This window comes from Tursiops truncatus, chromosome 3 (assembly GCF_011762595.2).
Source record: "Tursiops truncatus isolate mTurTru1 chromosome 3, mTurTru1.mat.Y, whole genome shotgun sequence".
In the NCBI taxonomy this organism is placed as follows: Eukaryota; Metazoa; Chordata; class Mammalia; order Artiodactyla; family Delphinidae; genus Tursiops; species Tursiops truncatus.
In genome coordinates this window covers 161,789,654-161,809,734 of record NC_047036.1, presented here as the reverse complement: position 1 = coordinate 161,809,734, position 20,081 = coordinate 161,789,654, and the positions used below count along the sequence as shown (strand labels likewise).

Sequence of the window (20,081 nt, the reverse complement as noted above, 5' to 3'; positions counted from 1 at the left end):
GGACACGAACCCATATCCCCTGCATCGGCAGGTGGACTCTCAACCACTGCGCCACCACGGAAGACCCCTTTGCCCATTTTTTAACTGGGGTTTTTCTGTCTCACTGAGTTGCAAGAGATCTTTGTAGATACTGGATACAAGTTAAATATTTTCTCCCAGTCTGTGGCTCCTTGTGTGCCAGTTACTATTATTGTTGTCACTATTAATTCATTACTGTTATTACTACTCTTATTATTAAGGGGTATGGGCCCAACCCTTAAGGGCCAGGCCCCCATGCTTTCAAGGAGCTTCTGGTTTTGGAGTGCAGGTAACTGATTCAAGGTGGTAACTGCATAAACTTTTTCACTGAGGGCAATAGGTCGCAATCAAGGGACAGCAAAGGTCAGAATTTTTTATTGGAAAGACCTCCGGGCAGAGCAGATGAACGATTGTCCCCATTCCCCTACTGACCTTGGGCCCTGGAACCTCACACATGCGCACACGCGCGCTCAGAGACCACAGGCTCCTCCCGGCGGTGCCGGCTGCGCGCGCAGCCCCTAGACAGCCCAACCGCCACTTAACGGCCGTCCCCGCCCCGCTGCGCGCTCAAGTTCCCAGAAAGAGGCGGGGCCAGGAGTGCGCACCGCTGCCCATCTTGGGAGCGGGCCATTCCGGGGGCGGGGGAGGCGCGTGCGCAGAGGGCGCAAACAAGAAGGCGGGAAAAGACGGAATGGAGCGGCAGGGAGTACGCTGCGCTTGTTTCCATCGCGCGGACGGCGGGAGGCGGGCTGACGGGCAGGGAATGGCAGCGATCTTGGGCTTCCCCGATGAACCAGAGCCCTGCCGTTTGTCTCCTGCCATCGCGGCCCCTCCTCGCCCGACTGGGCTCCGATTTCCTGACTGACCTACCGGGCCCTGACTAACCGACTGATTGTGTGACTGACGCACTGACAGCCCAGGCAGGACCGACTTCCACGCATGGCGAGTGGCAGGAGTAGGGTAGAGAGAGACTCAGACATCCACGCGCCTCACCCGTTTTTCTTCTTCTTTTCTCCTACCTCTTTTCCCTCCTTGAAGGCCTTGAGCCGACTCGCACACCAGTTAGCCCAGGCCCCCAGCACCCCATCCGGAGCACCTGTCCTCACCCCGGCCCCTTCAGGTCTCCCCACCTCAGTCCTCCTGTGCTCCAGGCACAGGATCCCCGCGGTCCTCGTGGTGCCCGTCCCAGCACCCCCCGTCTCTTCTGCGGGTCCCCAACATGCCGCATCGGCAGACAGAGGTGCCCAGGGTTGACGGGGCGGGAGCAGGGGGATCTGACTGCTTCTCGCCCTCCTTCGACCTCTCAAGCGCTGGCCGTGCTCACAGGTGGACATGCCCCAGACAGAGTGCAAGGACCAGGAGCCACAGCTGTTGGGAGAGAGCCAGGAGCAGCAGCAAGGCGAGGAGAGCCGCGAAGAGGAGGCTGGTCGAGGGCCAGCTAGGTGAGGAAGAACCCGGCCCATCGAGTCCAAACAGACCCCTGAGTCCCTCTCATTCACCCTTTTCTTCCACAAGACCCTTCCAGTGTCTGCTCTTGTCGCATTTGTTGCACATACTCGTCCAGCATCTCCCGTGTGCCTGGGATGGAAGTGCTGGGGACACAGCAGTGAGGTGACGTTCTAGGAGAATGTCTATAAACTTGGGAATATGCAGTAGTCAGGGGATGCTAAGTGCTCTGAGGAAAAAAATAGGGAGGGAGTGACAGGTGACCCGTTTATTTATTTATTTTTAAGTTGATAAAATACATTTTGTTTATTCTGATGCAAAGCCAGTCTAAATCAGCTAAGTCTAAATTATAAAATAAGCTTTTAACAACTAGGAAACAACTTTTATATATATATGCATTAGCCAGTCTAAATTAATCCAGCCAAGTATTGCTTTGAAGAGGCCCTTAGATACCTGGAGTTAATTTGAAAATGAAGAAAAAATTGCTTAAGAACATCATATAGCAGTTCCTGTTCAAGAGAGCTGTGTATTGGGGTGGCCAAAAAGTTTGTTCGAGTGTTCCATAAAATGGTCAGAAAAAACCCGAACGAACTTTTGGGCCAACCCAGTATGATGCCTGTGAACTCCCCTCCTCCCAAGAGGCTACAGCTACATATGGAAAAATTTCCTCTTATAAAAACCTAAAGGCTGGGTTTCCCTGGTGGCGCAGTGGTTGGGAGTCCGCCTGCCGATACAGGGGACACGGATTCGTGCCCCGGTCCGGGAAGATCCCACATGCCGCGGAGCGGCTGGGCCCGTGAGCCATGGCCGCTGAGCCTGCGCGTCCGGAGCCTGTGCTCCGCAACGGGAGAGGCCACAACAGTGAGAGGCCCGCGTACCGCAAAAAAACAAACAAACAAACAAAAAACCTAAAGGCTGGCTGAGTAATAACTACACATTAGACAAATGAGAAGAAAATCACATCAAAGTGGGTAGGAAAGGCTAGGAAACAATCTCACCATATACCCTACCCCCAGTGCGGTGTCCCACAAGCAGGAGGGAACTCAGACCCTGGAGCTTCTCCCTGAGGACTGAAGGGTTCAAACCCACTCCTCAGGCATTTCAACTTTTTTTGAAGAGGTGAATTGTTGCACCTGAGACCATATGGCCTGCAAAGCAGAAGACTTCCTATCTGGCCCTTTATAGAAGTTTGTAGCCCTCTGGACTAAAAGGCTCCCTCTAGCTGCTGTGTAGAGAATAGATTATTGAGGGCGGGATTGGAAGCAGGGAGGCCAGTGATTAGGCAATTGGAATAATTTATGTGCAAGATGACCCTAACTTGACTCAGGGTGGATCCATGTAGGTGACGAGAAGTGGTCAGATTCTGGATAGATTTAAGAAGATAGAACTAACATAAACTGCTAGGGGATTCGATGTTGGAGTGAGAGAAAGAGTAATGTCATGGATGACTTTAAAAAGACGTTGTCTTGCACATTTATTCACCAAGTATTTATCAAGGGTCTTCTTTACCCAAACACTGTTTTAGATGCTAGGGATACAATAGTGAACAAATCAGAATTCCTGCTCTCTTGGAGCTGACTTTCTTTCCCTTAGTAATACACGCTTAGTAATTTACACAATGTACCCCAGTTTATTTATCTACTCGCCTATTGAAGGACATCTTGGTTGCTTCCAAGTTTTAGAATTATGAATAAAGTTGCTATAAACATTCATATGCAGGTTTTGTGTGGATGTAAATTTTCAGCTCCTTTGGGTAAATACCAAGGAGCACAATTGTTAGATCATATGGTAAGAGTATTTTTAGTTTCGTAAGAAACTACCAAAATGTCTTCCGAAGTGGCTGAACCATTTTACGTCCCTGTCTTCAACGAATGAGAACTCCTGTTTCTCCACATCCTCACCAGCATTTTGTGTTGTCAGTGTCTTGGATTTTCCCCATTCTAACAGGCAGTAGTGGTATCGTTGTGTTGATTTGCAGCTTCTTTACGAAGTATGAAGTTGAACATCTTTTCATATGCTTGTTTGACATCTGTATATCTTTTTTGGTGAGGTATCTGTTCAGACCTTTTGCTTATTTTTAAATTGGATTTTTTGTTTTCTTATTGCTGAGTTTCAAGAGTTTTTTATATATTTTGGGTGTCAGTCCTTTATCTGATTTGTGTTTTGTAAAGATTTGCCCCCAATCTGAGACCTGTCTTTTCATTTTCTTAATGGTGTCTTTTGCAGAGTAGAAGTTTTAAATTTTAATAAAGTCCAACTAACCAATTTTTTCTTTTGATATTGTATCTAAGAAGTCACCACCAAACCCAAAGCCATCTAGATTTTCTCCTATGATATCTTCTAGGAGTTTTATAGTTTTGTATTTTAATTTAGGGATATCTATTTTGAGAAAAATTTTGTGAAACGTACAAGGTCTGTGTCCAACTTTACTTTTTTTGTATGTGGATGTCCAGTTGTTCCAACACCATTTGTTGAAAAGACTCTCCTTTCTCCACTGAATTTTCTTTGTTCCTTTGTCAAAGATAAGTTGACTATATATGTGTGGGTCTATTTCTGGGCTCTCTATTCTGTTCCATTGACCTATTTTCTATTCTTTCACCGGTACCACACTATCTGGATCGCTGCAGCTTTATAGTAAGTCTTGAAATCAAGTAGCATCAGTCTTCCAACTTCATTCTTCTTTAATATTGTGTTGGCTATCCTGGGTCTATTGCCAAGCTGCCTTTCTAAAAGGTAGATAATTTTTTTAAAAATGTGATTTCACTTGGTGGCAAGTGCTGTGAAGAAACAAAACAGAGAAGGAGCAACTAGAGTGACAGGGAGTTTAGAGTAGCTGGAGATCGCTAAGGAGGTCACATGAGGAGGAGCCAGCCAGGAGGTGCCCAGGACTCCAAACATTCCAGGCAGAGGGAGCTGCAAGTAGCAAGTCCCTGAGGCAGGAGCAGGCCTGGTGTGTTCACAAAACAGTGGGAAGGCCAGCATGTCAGTCATTGTGATTGGCAGCAGTGACACCCAGGGTACACTGACAGACATGCTCATACACTCCCAGTGCTTCCATCTGACAGGAAAGGCATATACTGAACAAGTACTGACACGGAGGAGCTCAGGTAGCTAGGAAAATGTTTCCCTTGTGGGCAGGGGAGTGAGTGCCAGAGGGGGACTCAGCACAGGCTAGGTTGCAGGGCATTTTGTCGGCTGTGGACTTGATCCTAAGGATTTTTTTTTTTTTGGTAACAGCTTTATTGAGATATAATTCATATACCATACACTTCACTTACTTAAAATGTACAATTCAATTGTTTTTAGTACATTCACAGAGCTCTGCAACCATTACCACAGTCAACTTTTTAACATTTTCATTGCCCTGAAATAATCCTTTGACCCCTTAGCCATCACCTCCCAGTCCCTGCGTCCTTCCCAGCCCCTGGCAACCACAACTCTACTTTCTGTCTCTACAGATTTGCCTCTGCTGGATATTTCATATAAGTAGAATCATACAATTATGTGGTCCTTTGTGACTGGCTTCTTTCACTGAGCATAATGTGTTCAGGGTTCATCCATGTTGTTGTAACATGTATCAGAACTTCATTCCTCTGTGTGGCTGAATAATATTCTATATTATGGATGTACCACGTTTTATTTATCCATTCGTCAGCTGATGGAAATTTGGGTTGTTTCTGCTCTTTGGCTCTTGTGAGTAATGCTGCTATGAACACCCGTGTACAAGTTTTCATTTCTCTTGGGTAGATACCTAGGTGGGGAATGGCTGGGTCATAGAAGTAACATGCTCAGGTTCCTGTTAAAAAAAGACACCAGCTGCTCTGTGAAGAATAGGTGGGAGGGGGCATGAGTGGAGCTGGGAGATAGGTGGGAGGCTTCTTCAGGGGTGGCATCTAGCAGGGCAAATGGAGAGAAGATGAGGGGGGTCATTTAGTGAGGCATGAGGAAGGTGATGAGCTGAGGATGTCTCCCAGCTGCAGTGTGCTGGAGCCAGCTCCTGCCCGCAAGAGCCAGTTCTACACATCACTTCCCAACCTGGCATTTAGCAACTTCATGTTAGTAGCTTGAAATTGGCTATAGTGGGAGTCTCCGCACCATGGAAACTGGCAGACACTACAAATCAAGGCTTCCCCTGCCACTCCTGCTCCCCGCTTTCTGGCTTGGGGCAGTTTCCAGCTGGCAGAAGCACAAGTTGTATTTTGCCCTTGTTGAGCCTGAGGTGACCAGAGAAATACACATGAATGCGTCCAAGATAGGGGTTGGACTTTCTGATGCAGAATTTGGGGCGGGGGGGGGGCAGGGGCTGGAGATGGTGCTGCTTCAGTGAAGGAGCTCACCTGGGGATAGAATGAGGCTCAGGACAGGGCGCCTGAGGACTGCACCACGCACGAAGCCAGCTTCCTCTTGCCTCCCAGATTCCTCAGTTGTAAACCAGACCGCAGGGCGGAATGGTTTCCAGGTGTGTGCAGTCAATTGGAGACCAGAAAAAAAAAGAATAATTGAAGTAGTTTGATAACACCTTCCTGCAAATAGTATGTTTAGACTGGGATCTAAGTGGTGAGGAGACACAGACAATTGCGAATCATTGAGAGACTTCGAGGAGTTCCAAAAGAGCTTTGGGCTGAGAAGCAGATGGATTAGAACCAGTGCAAGGACCAGTTAATAGATCCAGCAGCAGACTCTCAGTGACGTGATTAAAATGTGAGCACATTTCAGGCGAGAGGAGCAGAGGGTGAAAGGAATGGGCTCCGCAGCTTCGATTCAAACCTTCCCCCTTCCTGGCTGTACTTCAGCAAAACATCGTTTTGCCCAAGCGCCAAAGATTCTGTTGTGTTCCTCCTTGAATGTTTGATGAGCTTTCCTCCCCTCCTGGGACTGCCGCCTGCGGTGGTCATAAGTGGCTGGCGGATTGTTTACTTGTGTATCTGTTAGAAGCCATGGAGGGAGGGCCCCACCAGCGGGTGGCTCTGGCTCACACGCCTGCCAATCACAGCTTTACCTGGAGCGAACAGATGGTCTCTTCGCTTAAACCCATTTCCTCCGCAGTTCCCGGGCCCCCTGCCAGCCTGAGCTCTTCTCAGGAACTAGGTCCTAATCCTCAAAGCCGAATTAGGTACTCCTTAGAAGGACAGACCGTCATAGATGAGCGGAGGGATGTGTTCACAGCCCCCATCCCGACCCCCTACTGCCCTACCCCGTGCACACGCGGCCTACTGTGTTGAGCTGACTTCCATTCCCTGGCTTCCATCCAGGGTTGGGCAACAGAGGCAGGCCCGGGAATGGGGGGAAGCCGGTGGAGAGGACATGGTGCATTTTGTTTATTAAAGTTAATTGGTGAATGCAGGCCCAGGGAAGCCTATGATTCATTAGCATCCTGATTATATGCAGCTGCTGAGTATTAGAAAAATGAAATGGAAAGGAATAAATCCCCAAAGGAGAGGTTGGGGAAAATCAAGAAGCTCTCTGCAGACATCTGATGCAGGCCTTTGTCCCATAACGAAATGTGAGCGAGCTGAATTCCACTGATTTTTCACCATTTGTGTAGCTGCCACGAAGACCAGTTCCAGCTTTATCCCTTGAACTTGAAAAAGGAGCAACTCTGAACAGTTAGCAGCTCAAGCAGGTTGTGAGCAATTACACAAAAAGAAGCACCTGGTTCTATCATTGATTTTAATTTCAGAATCCTATACTTTTGGGACAACAAAGCAACTTTGGGTGCAAAGTGGCTTAAGAGCAAGAATGTTACATCTGGCTCTGGCTCCAGCAGCAGTTCATTCATTTAGGTATTCGGCAAATAGTTGTGATGCCTTTGGAGTGAAGGCAATGCAGCCCCTGCCCAGAGTGTGCATGGCGCCTGGGGGGAATCTAGTGTACAAACTGGCAGTGTTGTGATTAGAAAGCAAAGGTGAGGTAAGGATGCTCCAAACGTTGCCTCGTGAAGTTGACAGAAAGGAAAGGTCATTTCGGGCAAAGGCTGATGAGTTTGGTGAAATTGTGGAAAGTTTCGAGTTGCTGGGAGTGGAGTCTGAAAAGAGAAGGTGGAGGCCAGGGCCCTGGAAAGCCTTGTGTGCTGTGCTAGGGAATTTACTTGCTTCTGCAGCTGATAGGGGCTCTTGTAGGCTGTGGAGCAGAAGTGGGACATCAGATTGCGGTTATAAGGTCACTAGGGCCCAGGTGAGAATGATAGGCGCGGGGTTGTGAATGGTTGGGTGGCGAGGAGAGGATAGATTTGGGAGAAATTAAGGAGGTGGAAATGAAAGGATTCTGTGACAGGATTTGGAAGGACAGAGAGAAGCCAGGCTCCAGGCTGACTGCTAAGTTTCTGGCTTGGGAACCAGGTGGCTTTTGGTGTCATTCAATGAAATGAGGAGGGAGGACAACATTGGGCTGGTGTGCAGTTTTTTTTGCTGTTGTTTTTTTTGGCTGCACTGCCCTGCATGTGGGATCTTAGTTCCTCGACCAGGGATCCCCTGCATTGGAAGCGTGGAGTCTTTTTTTTTTTTTAATATATTTATTTATTTATGGCTGCATTGGGCTTTCTCTAGTTGTGGCGAGCAGGAGCTACTCTTCGTTGCGGTGCGTGGGCTTCTCACTGTGGTGGCTTCTCTTGTTGCGGAGCACGGGCTCTAGGTGCGTGGGCTTCAGTAGTTGTGGCGCATGATCTTAGTTGCTCCATGGCATGTGGGATCTTCCCAGACCAGGGCTCGAACCCGTGTCCCCTGCATTGGCAGGCGGATTCTTAACCGCTGCACCACCAGGGAAGTCCTGGAAGCATGAAGTCTTAACCACTGGACCGCCAGGGAAGTCCCTGGTGTGCAAATTTAGAGGAGTTTGAAATGCCTCTGGGACAGCCAAGTGGAATGGGCCTGGGGATAGTCAGGTACCTTGTTGGGAGCTCAGAAGTTTGGGAGAAGGCTTCCCTGGTGGCGCAGTGGTTAAGAATCCGCCTGCTGGGGCTTCCCTGGTGGCGCAGTGGTTGAGAATCCGCCTGCCGATGCAGGGGACACGGGTTTGTGCCCTGGACCAGGAAGATCCCACGTGCCGCGGAGCAGCTGGGCCCGTGAGCCATGCCCGCTGGGCCTGAGCGTCTGGAGCCTGTGCTCCTTAATGGAAGAGGCCACAGCAGTGAGAGGCTCGTGTACCACAAAAAAAAAAAAAAAAAAGAATCCGCCTGCCAATGCAGGGGACATGGGTTCGAGCCCTGGTCCGGAAGATCCCACATGCCGCAGAGCAATTAAGCCTGTGTGCCACAACTACTGAGCCTGCGCTCTACAGCCCGCGAGCCACAACTACTGAAGCCGGCATGCCAGAACTACTGAAGCCCATGCATCTAGAGCCTGTGCTCCGCAACAAGAGAAGCCACCACAGCGAGAAGCCTGAGCAATGCAACGAAGATTAGCCCCCGCTCACCGCAATTAGAGAAAGCCCACGTGCAGCAAAGAAGACCCAACACAGCCAAAAATAAAATAAATAAATTTATTTAAAAAAAAAGAAGAAGTTTGGGAGACATGAAAGCATGGATGGTAATGAAAACCCTTGCTAGTCATTCATTCTTTTATATGATGCACTTTTATTATTCTTCCCATGAGAGGTAGGTACCGGGGACAGCAAAACATTTTTAACAAGAATGCCCAGGGAGACTTTAGTTGGTCTGTTGTTTTCTAGCTGATATGAGGCTTTGCTATAAAACGTCTGCCTTAATCAGAGGCACGCTTTCTCATCTTGACAAATGCACTGAACACAAGTGTCTGGCTTTGGAGGCAGATGAACTTGCATGCTTTGTGTGAAGCCAGAGGAGGGAGGACTAGATCAGTATCCTTCAGTCATTCAGCAAACAGTGGAGGACTTACTATGTGCTGGATGCTGGGAATGCAGAGATAAATGGGGAGATAAGGGTGTGAACAGTGACAAGCATAGGTCATAGGCGGCTCTGAGATGCCGTGGTCTGGGCTAGGTCTCGCAGTCAGAGAGCAAATGCAAAGGCCCAGGGGCAAGGAAACTTCTGGTAAGGAATACACGAGGACAAGGACACAGCCAGCGTCTCAGGCCTGAGGACTTTTGTGTGAGTGAGAGCCTGGCTCTCATGCACCCAGGTTTCATTGTGCTTGCATCCTGGGCCAAAATGAAGAGCTCAGGCAGTCGGGGAGAAGTCAAAAAAATAGTTGTATGGAGGAAGCATCCAGAAATCAAGACGTGTTTTTCTAAGTAGCTGTGCCTGCCTTGCAGTCATGGCTGACTTTATGGTTGTGTGTGAACTGGTGTGTTGAGGAACTGCTGTGTTGGCACCTCCGAGTCAGCCATTCAGAGCTGGAAGCACCTCAGGGGGCGAGGAGGAAACAGAACTTTGGGGGAAGCAGGACACAGGCTGGGGGTCAGGCCAACTGGGCGCCACACCCAGCTCTGCACGGACTGGCTGGTGATCCTGAGAAAGTGACACAACCACGCTGAGCCTGTGTCCTCAGATATGAGGTAAAGATGATGGGGATAGACCCCAAAGCGTGGTTGTGAGGATGCAGCAAGATGAGGCATGTAGTTTAGCATGGTGCATGGCAGATAAAGCAAAGAAATGGCCAAAAAAAAAAAAAAAAAAGCAACTTACCTTAAACATTTTAGCTTAAAACACCAATGGGTCTGCTGATCAGATTGCAACATTTTTCTTTTTTTTGCATAAACCTCATTCATAATGCATTACCCACAATTTCCACTTTTGTGTTTTTATAGCGGAGCAAAAACTTACAGGCCTTGACAAAGCGATCTGTATGCAGAATCCTAGATTTTTACGTTCTTGGTCCCAATATATAGCTGTCTCCCCCACACTTGATTTAATAGTTATGTTTTATTAGGGTCACCTTTATTCATTCCATTTAGCTTTATTAGACACCTGTCCCTTTCTCACATGTCACTAGCTAACACGATATTTAATGAATTGCATAATTATAGCCCTGTACAGTGTGGGACAAACATAACTAACTCTTTTGAGGGGTATTTTTTAAATTTTTATTTTTTAACATAACTACCTCTTTTTTTTAAATTTTATTTATTTATTTTTGGCTGTGTTGGGTCTTCGCTACTGCGCGCAGGCTTTCTCTAGTTGCGGTGAGTGGGGGCTACTCTTCGTTGCAGTGCACGGGCTTCTCATTGAGGTGGCTTCTCATTGCGGAGCAGGGGCTCTAGGCGTGCGGGCTTCAGTAGTCGTGGCACGCAGGCTCAGTAGTTGTGGCTCACGCACAGGCTCAGTAATTGTGGCACATGGGCTTAGTTGCTCCACGGCATGTGGGATCTTCCCCCACCAGGGCTCGAACCCGTGTCCCCTGCATTGGCAGGCGGATTCTTAACCACTGCGCCACCAGGGAAGCCCCCCATAACTACCTCTTGACAGGCCACCTTACCTGATGGGAGCAGAGACACGCAGGTACACTAGCCCCAGGTGGTCTGCATGCTCCTATGAGCATCACTAAGTAGGTTTAGAAAGGGATGGAAAGGGATTCAGCAGGCTGGTGACAGGAAGATCATCTAAGAAAGCATCTAAACTATTTTTAATATTATTGATGCTCATTTCAAAGCAGCAAGTTGGTGTAATAAAACGACTGTGGGCTTTGCAGTCAGGCAGATCTTCTTGTTCGGGAACCTTGGGCAGATTTTGTTTGTGCTCCTGGGTCTGTTTTCACAGTTATAAGATGGGATGCCATCCCTGCCTCTCAGGGGTGGGGTGGGGGTGTATGTGTGAATGAAATAAAAAGTGTCACCCACGAGAGACACACAACACAGGTTCTCCTCCCACCACAGAGCTAATTCAGATCAGCCACTGTCAACAGAGTTTGGCACTGATCTCAGTTTCCTATACTTTCAGAAGTCAGGTTTCTAGCCCCTCTAGTGCCACCTCCAGTGCCAACCGCCAGCTGATGATGCTGGAAGGGAAGTCAGGACCCTACTTCTCCTCTCTGGACTCGAGCATCGACATCCTGAAGAAGAGGGCCCAGGAGTTGATCGAAAATATCAACGAGAGCAGGCAGAAGGACCATGCCCTCATGACCAACTTCAGAGACAGCCTCAGGATCAAGGTGACGGATTTCCTCCTACATACTGCCAAACCCCAGTGAAAGGGGAGGGGGTTCTTTATGTAAAAAGTGAAAGGGGAGGGAATGAACCACAGTTATGTTCCCAGCATGGTGCTAGGCAATTTGCATGCAGTACCTCATTTCACCCTTACAACAATCCTGCAAAGAGATTGGACCCATTTTGTAGATGGGAAAAGTAAGGTTTGGAAATAATTTGCCTAAGTGAGAGAACCAGGATAAGAAGCCAAGGTTCATCTGCACCCACAGCCCAGGCCCTTACTTCATGCCAGGACTAATGGCTGTGGCAGGAGGGCATTGAGGCATAACCTGCATTGTTACACCCATTTGTCCTCCAGAAGTTGAATGATTTGTGACAGGAGAGTGGAGGTCCCTGGACATGGCTGGGGCTTATGTCTAACAAAGCCTGATGTTATGTTCAGGTCTGGTGTTAATGGTTGTCCCCGCCGATGCTTCTTCAGGACGCGTAATGGGTCCTGTGAGCTGGACAGCTTGTGGATTCCACGTCATCTCTCAATGACAGGCTGACTTTTTTCCCTGCCCCCCACCATCCCTACCTACCTTGTACATAGAAAATTTAGAGAGTAGAGAAAAATATAACATAGCAGAAAAAATATAAAAACACCCTGATACCACCACCCAGAAGCCACTTTGTTGCACGTTTTCTTCCAGGCTCTGTTCTATGTACTTTCCTCCTAACCTGGTTGAGCTTATACTATATACATACTTTTGCAACTTGTTTTTTTTAAATATTTATTTTATTTTATTTATTTATTTTCCTTTTTTTTTTTTGGCTGCTTTGGGTCTTAGTCACGGCACACGGGATCTTTGCTGAGGCACGCGGGATCTTTTTCCTTACGGCACGCGGTCTGCTCAGGTTTCTCTCTAGTTGCGGCGCGCAGTCTTCTCTCTAGCTGTGGTGTGAGGGTTTTCCTCTCTCTAGTTGTGGTGTGTGGGCTCTGCGGCACACAGGCTCTCTAGTTGAGGTGTGGGAGCTCAATAGTTGTGGCACGCGGGCTTAGTTGCCGCACGGCATGTGGGATCTTAGTTCCCCGCCCGACCAGGGATTGGGTCCGCGTCCCCTGCACTGGAAGGCGGATTCTTTACCACTGGACCACCGGGGAATTCTCGCACCTTGCTTTTTAAAAAGAAAAACTTAACATATAGGCAATTTCACCTCCAGTCACAGGAGTTGTTTTTACCACTTTTATAAGATAAATTGCAGAAATCTTAAAGAGCCAGCTAGAACAAATGTCTTGTGATGCCTCTTGTTTGACTTTCCAAGAACATCTTATTCTTTCAAAGGTTTCAGACCTGACAGAGAAGCTAGAGGAGAGGATGTATCAGATTTATAATCACCACAACAAGATCATTCAGGAAAAGCTCCAAGAGTTCACCCAAAAAATGGCAAAAATCAGTCACCTGGAAACAGAGCTCAAAGAAGTGTGCCACAGCGTGGAGACCATGTACAAAGACCTGTGCGGCCAGCCTGAGGTAGGACTGAACTCACGCATGCACATGGGTGCCGCCAGAGGAACGAGAGTTGTAGCAGCTAAGGTGAAAGTAAATGTCAACAGAGAACAAGGACATTAGCACCACCGGGCCCTAAACCCCACAGGGGCCACTATTACTGCAAAAGCCCTGGGGCTCTTGCCATTCCACTTGTGGCGCCGTGCTCCCCTGTAATGTGGGGAGTCCGAACTGAGAAGCTGGACCGTTATTTCCCACACTGTGCGTCAGCTCTGTGGTGACAGAAAGGACAAAGTCCCCTCTGCCCTCAGCCCTGAGCCCTGGCAGTGCCTAACCGGGTTTATTTATTACAGCCAAGCCCAAAACTCAGGCATGGGTCACTCTGGGGCGGGGGAAATCCCCACCAGGTCCCAGCGCGCTTCACAGCCCCGACACATGTTCCTTTCTCCTGTGACTGAAATAACTTCTCGGTGGTTACAAGTAACTGTGGTCCAACACTGTGGGCTCAGACACGCAGACTCTTTATTATTCTCTCTTTCTCCCTCATTCTGCTCCAACGTCCAGCATAAGGCACTTACCCTAAGATGGGAGGGTCAGAGGGCGCAGAGTAAACTCTTGCTGTGTGGAGGGGGTAGTTTGCGTAGTCAGACACCAGGTGGGTCTCACAAGTTGCTTCCATGTCACTCTCCTTCCCTCTCCCTGCTCCCCTGTCAAAGGGAGCTTCTGTTCCAAGGTGAGTGGATTCTGTTCCCATCCACAGTTAAAACTGGATTGAGAAACTCAGTACAGACAGTCCCATCTTCTTTTTTAAGGAACACATTTGAATGACTTCAAAAGGGAAATTTTGATATTTAAAAATCAGCGTCTCTCACTTCCCACCAGAAGAAATGGCTCCATCTGCCACCTCCCTGACTAAGCTCAGAGCGCAGTATGTCCCTGGGAAGGGGTTTGGTACCATCCGGGCTCGCAGGTGAAGTGGGTTCACTTGCTGGCTGTGAACGCCTGGATCCCTGTGATTGCCCTTCCGAGGATCAGAGCATGGATGTCATGAGTGCCTGGGCGAGATAAATGCAGAGGTGGTTTGGAGTCTTAACAGCTTACAACTTCCCTTTAAAGTCAATCTTCATGTCTCCCCACAGGCTACTACTTTGGAAGAAGAACAGACCCACAAAGACAGCGAATGCTGACAGCTGCCAGGAGAGCCCCCTTAGTGGCAGCCACCAAGGGAAGGCTCAGAGGCCACCATTCTGGCCACGCCGAGAAAATTGTTTTTCAGAGTTCTGTAATGCATCTTGGCAAAAACCGACTGACCAACCAACCCAAAGCTCCTTGTGCCAGGCCCAAAACTGCAGCGAGTCCAGCCCCCACCATGGGCCAAGCTTTGGTGCTCCCCGATTCACCCGACCCCAACCCCAAACAGTTGATTAAACATTTCATTTTCAACCCAGCCATGCTTTCTTCCCACAGAGGTGGAAAGAGCTGATGAGCTCTGCAGAAATGGATCAGGCCCTTTCTCACTCACAGGAGGAATGGGAAAGCAAACATCAGACAGTTAGTTGCCTGTCCCAGATGATCCCCCATCCTAGAGCCACCACCCCACGCCCCACATTCCACATCCCATCCCACATCCACATGTCTAAGTAATACTTTACAGCCCGCAGTGTTCTCATTTGCTCTTCCTCAGCTTCCAGAGGTGGAAGGTAGAGATTATGGCCTCCCTTTTATGGAGCAAAATAATTCTATTTTCTTCCTAAAGTGCAAATCTGATCCTGTCCCTCCCCTGCGTAAAACTATCTGAAGGTGCCCTCTGCGTGTCGTCTGGGTCATTGTCATGCCTGTAGAAACCCCCCACCCCCAGCCCTCCTTCTTGCTGTTTCTGGAATGTCCCATCCAGAATACCACATGGATACTATTTCACCATCTCTGCCCACGGAGCTCCTACACCTCCCTCAAGGCTTAACATGGTCCCACTTTCTCCCTAAGAGATTGAGTGCCTGTTACAGCTCCCTCTAGTTCTGTGTGACTCACACTGGAATTGTACACCTCTTTTCTTTTTTTTTGGCCGCACCACGGCTTGTGGGGTTTTAGTTCCCCAACCAGGGATTGAACCCAGGCCACCGCAGTGAAAAGGCCAAGTCCTAACCACTGGACCGCCAGGGAATTCCCCACATCTCTTTTTAATTATCTTTTTCTATGTCTGTCTTCCCATGAGGCAAGGGGTTCTGGGCCCCATGTGAGTCATAACTAGTTGTCAGGTGCAAACACCACAGCCTGCAAATGATTTACCTTTTCTCTTTTTTTCTCACATAAAATGGAGTGGTGATTCCTGTGTGTAGCTGCATTCTCACTCCCTTGCATCCACCAGCTCCCTGGGCATTAATGCCCCACTCTGGGAATGCCTGTGGAAGCCATAAGCAGGCTTGGGAACATCCCTCCCCTGGAGCATAATGGAGGAAAGGACTGGGAGGGTTTACTTCCACGGTCCCAGTATGGGCCACTCCAGATGAGGGACACAGGGTGGGACTTGCCCCAGGTCATGCTGCCGACTGGTGACAGCTGGGAGTAGGACTTGGGTCTGCTGTCCTCTTCCCCAGACGTGAGGCCACTGTGAACCCCACCCCAGGGATCCGGCCCCCACCTTCATAGGTGTTCACGGCCTCCAGGTTCATGGCATGCCGGATCACGTGATACTCATCAGAAATCCCATTCCCTCCCAGCATGTCTCGGGCTTGGCGGGCAATGTCCAGGGCCTTCCCACAGTTATTCCTCTTCAGCAGGGAGATCATTTCCGGGGTGGCCCTGGGAACAGCACAGACGTGTAACAAGCATTGGATTATAAAGAACTGACCCTGCTTTGGGCATCCAGGCATCCCTACACCCTGGACAAACCCAGCTGGGGAGGAGGGTTACCGTCACAGCAACAGACACAGTTCCTAATGAGGGAGAGGCAGGAAGGGATGGGTCCCAAGGGGCCACCAGGCAGGAAGGACCTCTCTCTCCAGGGCCAGCTGCCACCATGCCCAGAAGGGGCACTGGGTCCTCCCACCACAGCTGCCTCCCGCTTCCTCCCCAAACACACAGCCCCTACTTGTCTTGATCCTTCAAGCGGCCGAGCTGCAGGCAGGCATGAAGGCCCAGCGTGATCTCGGTGAGCATGTCCGCCAGCTTCTTCTGAATCAGTTGGTTCTTGGCCAGTGGGACACCAAACTGGATCCTATGTGGTCAGGGTCAGGGTAAGTACAAGGAGGGCCCACTCCCCAGTCCTGTCCCAGGGCCTTCCCATGCTGCCTCAGCCCCCGTGCAGCTCACTCTGGCCCTATTGTTGACTGAGCCCCTCACTGCTCAGAAGGACTTCCTCGGCCATTTCACAGAGCAAGGAACTTAGGTCTTGTGGGTGGGGGCCAGGGGTGGGGGGGGTAAGAGATGGAACCCAAGCCCCCACGCACCCCCCCAGGAGTTCTCACGGCAGCCCCTACACACCTGTCCAGGGTGTACTGCCGGGCCGTGTGCAAACAGAACTCAGCAGCTCCAAGCACACCCCAGGCGATGCCATAGCGGGCATTGTTTAGGCAGCCGAAGGGACCCTGCAGGGTTCAGAGGGGGCCTCAGCCCCACCAAGAGGAGATGAGAGGCCTGCGCAGAACTAACTTTTAAGTAGTGGGGGGGAGGCCCCCTCCCCAGATACCCAAGACATGCAGTCAGTGTAAACAAGGGGGACTCAGGGCAACTGTTTAAGTCACACGTGGCCCTGACACCAAAGCTCATGCACATAAGGTCTTGCTCACTGCCGGCTCACTCTTGGTTTGCATACAGTTCTACCCAGCCCAGGGTCTGGATTGGATACTCAGACCCGGGGTTGATGTAAGGAGACAGGAAGATGCACATGCATCAAAGGATTAAGCTCGTTCAGGCCTATAAGTACTGGGCAGAGCCAGCATAAGTGAGATGGTCACCAAAACGGGGCAGCTTCTGCACATCAGTGAGCCAGGCAGAGCCCCTCCAAATCACTACTGTGTGAACTCCATGTGTGTCTGTTCCCCAGCTGGGTCTCTAGCGTGGTACCTGCCCAAGAAAAGAGAACCAGCAGGTGACCTGATGCCAGTTCCCAAGGTGGCTGCTGCTTACCGCCAGACCAGACGCCTTGGGCAGCACATTCTCCTCTGGCACTTTCACGTCGTCCATGATAATCATACCCGTGGCCGAGGCCCGCAGAGAAAACTTTCCCTCAATCTTGGGGGCCGAGAGGCCCCGCATCCCCTTCTCCAACAGGAAGCCCCGAATGCAACTATCTTCGCACCGAGCCCACACTACAAACAGGTCGGCCACAGGTGAGTTGGTGATCCTGGAGGCAGGACAGGCAGTGAGGCGTCTGGCCGTCACCCACTGCCCTTGCCCACCTGCCTGAGGCGCCCAGGCCCCTCACCAGGTCTTGGCCCCATTGAGGGTGTAGCTCCTGCCGGACGGGTTCTGGCGGGCTCTGGTCTCCATGCTGCCGGGGTCACTCCCATGGTTAGGCTCTGTGAGCCCAAAGCAGCCCAGGAGCTCCCCCTTGGCTGCAGGCATGAGACAGGGTCACGAGGCTGCCTCTCCCCCATTCATTTCCTCTACTGAAAATTGTCAGCCTCTCCGCTGAGCCAGGCCAAGGCAGGTCCAGCCCTGCCCTCACAGCACTCCCAGGTGGTGGGGGGACAGGTCTCACCCAGGCCATAGTCACAATGCCATGATGGGGTGAGGCCCAATAAAAGTCAGGAAAGGGTGGGCTAAACTTTCTTGAAGGGCAGTGAAAAGGAGTTAAGCAGGAAAAGGTGTGAAGAGCAGTCCTGGTAGAGGGACCAGGATGTGCAAAGGCCTAGTGGTACAACTGAGAATTCCAAGTAGTTGAGTGTGGCTGGGAAGGAGCAATCAAGGGAGTGGCCAGAGATGAGGTGGAAAGATCAGCAGAGGCCTGCTCACGTGGGGTTTTGTGGACCCGGTTAGGAAGTTAAGACTTTAAACTTTGGACTGGAATGGGGAGTACAGAAAGCAAATCACGGGGGCTATGATGGTGGTGAGGAAGGGGCAGAGTTAAGAGAGACCTAGGAAAAAAAAAAAAAGACTTAGGAGAATCAGATGTGGGGGTGAAGCCCAGGGTCTGGCAGGGGGCCTGAGTGGCCACTGGTAATATCCTTGGGGTGAGGACAGAAGGCAGGCCTGGGGATAGCCCTGCGCCTGAGTTTCAGACCATTGGGACTGCCCTCCTTCCACCAAGCTCCACAGGCAGCTGCTCACCCAGCCGGGGCAGGTACTTCTGTTGCTGCTCCTCGCTGCCGTACGCGTAGATGGGGTGCATGACAAGAGAGGACTGGACACTCATCGCTGACCTGTAGCCGCTGTCCACTCGCTCCAGCTCTCGGGCCAGGAGCCCATAGGCCACAGATGAGACTCCAGCACAGCCATACCCTGGTGGGTGGGGGGGAGGGGAGAAATAGGGCAATGGGGGACAAAGCCCTGCCCAGATGAGATCAGTGACTCCTGGGGCCCAAGAGACACAGCTACATAGGGGCACCGAAGGAGAGGGTACCAAGCTGGCCCTTACTTGAGAGTTTCATCCCCACAGCCACTTCAGACAGAGGGATTAACAGCCTCTCTTTACAGACTGGGAAACTGGGCTCAAGGAAAGGAAGGGGCTTTTCAGGACACAGTGGGGGCTGCAGAGTGTGGAGAGAAATTTGTCCCTACCTTTGATGGTGGGGCCCAGCACACCCAGCTCCCCCATCTCTGAGATGATCTCCCGGTGAAAAACTGCAAAGGGACAGATGCCCAACTTCAGCCTTGGCCCACTGGAGCCCCAACCCAGGGCCAGAGGTGCCCTAAGGCCCAGCTAGAGCAGGCAGAGCTGGTGTGAATGGTGGAGAGTGTGGTTCAGGTGGCAGCGGGAGCTCCAGGGTGCCCACCCGCCTGCCTGGGCACCTTCGTTGCGATTGGCCAGCAGGATGCGGGGCATGAGGCGCTCCTGGCAGTAGGTGCGGAAGGTGTCCCTGATGAGGACCTCATCTGCTGTCAGCTGCTCCTCCAGCAATAGTGGGTCCCTCCAGTCAAACTCGGGCCGCGAGGCTGGGCAGAGTTGGAGGAGGTGGGGCTCATCCCTGCCCACCCGATCACCACACCCTCCCCTCCCCAAGAATCATCAGCCCCATCCCTCAACCCCCATTTCGCTCCCAACAAATGTGGGCTGCAAACAGGACTGACAAAGTGGCCTTTCTCGGGGAAACTCACTGCCTCAGCGGCCCTGCCTCCCCGCCTGGGCAGCCCTCGGATTCCGGGACAGAGCCCATCCGGGACAGACAGACAGTTGGACAAGGGCCGCAGACGCACGGCGCGACAAGGGGTCCTTACACTTGGCTGATCGGCTCTGGGTCTTCCCGCCTTTTTCTGCAAACACAGGACGGGAAAATCACCCCGGGAAAGTCCCCAAGCCTCAAGTTTCTCCCTCCCCATCCCACCCCAGGTCCGGCACTGACCGGTCTGCGTCGCCGCCGAGCTCCATGAACGAAGGACTCGCAGGCTGGACTCGCGGCTCAGTAGCCACCCATAGACGCCTCTCAGGGCCATGTGGGCAGCGAGCTGGCGAGCGGAACAACCAAGGCCGACCTGGAGGAATGGAGGCGTCTGAGCGAGACTGGCTCCCCTGGCCCTTTGCGCCCTTGGCCCCTATAGCCAGTCCTTACCTGGAGACCCCGGGCTCACCGCACAGGCCACAGGGCTACTGACCAAGGCTTTTGACCTCCGGAGGGGGCGGGCTGGGAAGAGGCCAAATGGGGCTTGTCATTGGTTCGTCCTAGGACTCCGCTCTTTCAAGGCTCTGCCTTTTAAAGGGGCCACGGCAGCCTTGCAGGCGTAAGCAGGCGCGCCCAAGCCAAGGCACCTTAACCCCTTTAAGGGGCGGAAGAGGAAAGGGGCGGAAGGCGAGTGCGCCAACTCGATTGGCCAGCTGTATTCCTGCTCTGATTGGCCCTGGGAGGGAGCTCGGCCCACTCCTGGTGGTAGGGGGCGAGGGCAGAGTCTGGAGTTAAAGTAGGCAACTGAGGCACG

At 51.1% G+C, this 20,081-nt stretch overlaps 2 protein-coding genes across 9 annotated transcripts; one reads left to right on the top strand and one right to left on the bottom strand.

Annotated features, from left to right (window-relative positions):
- Positions 1–619: 619 nt before the first annotated feature.
- SYCE2 (synaptonemal complex central element protein 2) lies at positions 620–14,453 on the top strand. 4 transcript variants are annotated; one of them, XM_033854127.2, is made up of 5 exons: positions 620–724; positions 1,345–1,460; positions 11,315–11,525; positions 12,846–13,034; positions 14,150–14,453. In XM_033854127.2, exons 1-5 carry the CDS (start codon positions 710–712, stop codon positions 14,195–14,197), a joined length of 579 nt encoding a protein of 192 aa, XP_033710018.1. In that variant the 5' UTR covers positions 620–709; the 3' UTR covers positions 14,198–14,453. The 4 variants fall into 4 exon arrangements, with proteins under 4 accessions (XP_033710018.1, XP_033710017.1, XP_033710016.1 ...); XM_033854126.2 differs by having other exon boundaries at positions 650–724; positions 1,327–1,460; positions 11,318–11,525; XM_033854125.2 differs by having other exon boundaries at positions 654–724; positions 1,327–1,460.
- Positions 12,866–19,838, bottom strand: GCDH (glutaryl-CoA dehydrogenase). 5 transcript variants are annotated; one of them, XR_012331065.1, is made up of 13 exons: positions 19,718–19,837; positions 19,511–19,640; positions 19,386–19,421; positions 18,960–19,103; positions 18,729–18,791; positions 18,279–18,449; positions 17,434–17,563; positions 17,136–17,352; positions 16,491–16,594; positions 16,099–16,224; positions 15,649–15,809; positions 13,589–14,065; positions 12,866–13,092 (listed from the first exon to the last, which is right to left on the bottom strand). XR_012331065.1 is itself a non-coding variant. In XM_004311396.4 (12 exons), exons 2-12 carry the CDS (start codon positions 19,599–19,601, stop codon positions 13,992–13,994), a joined length of 1,317 nt encoding a protein of 438 aa, XP_004311444.2. In that variant the 5' UTR covers positions 19,602–19,640; positions 19,718–19,837; the 3' UTR covers positions 13,516–13,991. The 5 variants fall into 5 exon arrangements, 3 of the variants coding, with proteins under 3 accessions (XP_004311444.2, XP_019786323.1, XP_033710015.1); XR_002175477.3 differs by lacking the exon at positions 12,866–13,092 and adding an exon at positions 15,297–15,409 and having other exon boundaries at positions 13,516–14,065; positions 19,718–19,838; XM_004311396.4 differs by lacking the exon at positions 12,866–13,092 and having other exon boundaries at positions 13,516–14,065.
- Positions 19,839–20,081: the final 243 nt, after the last annotated feature.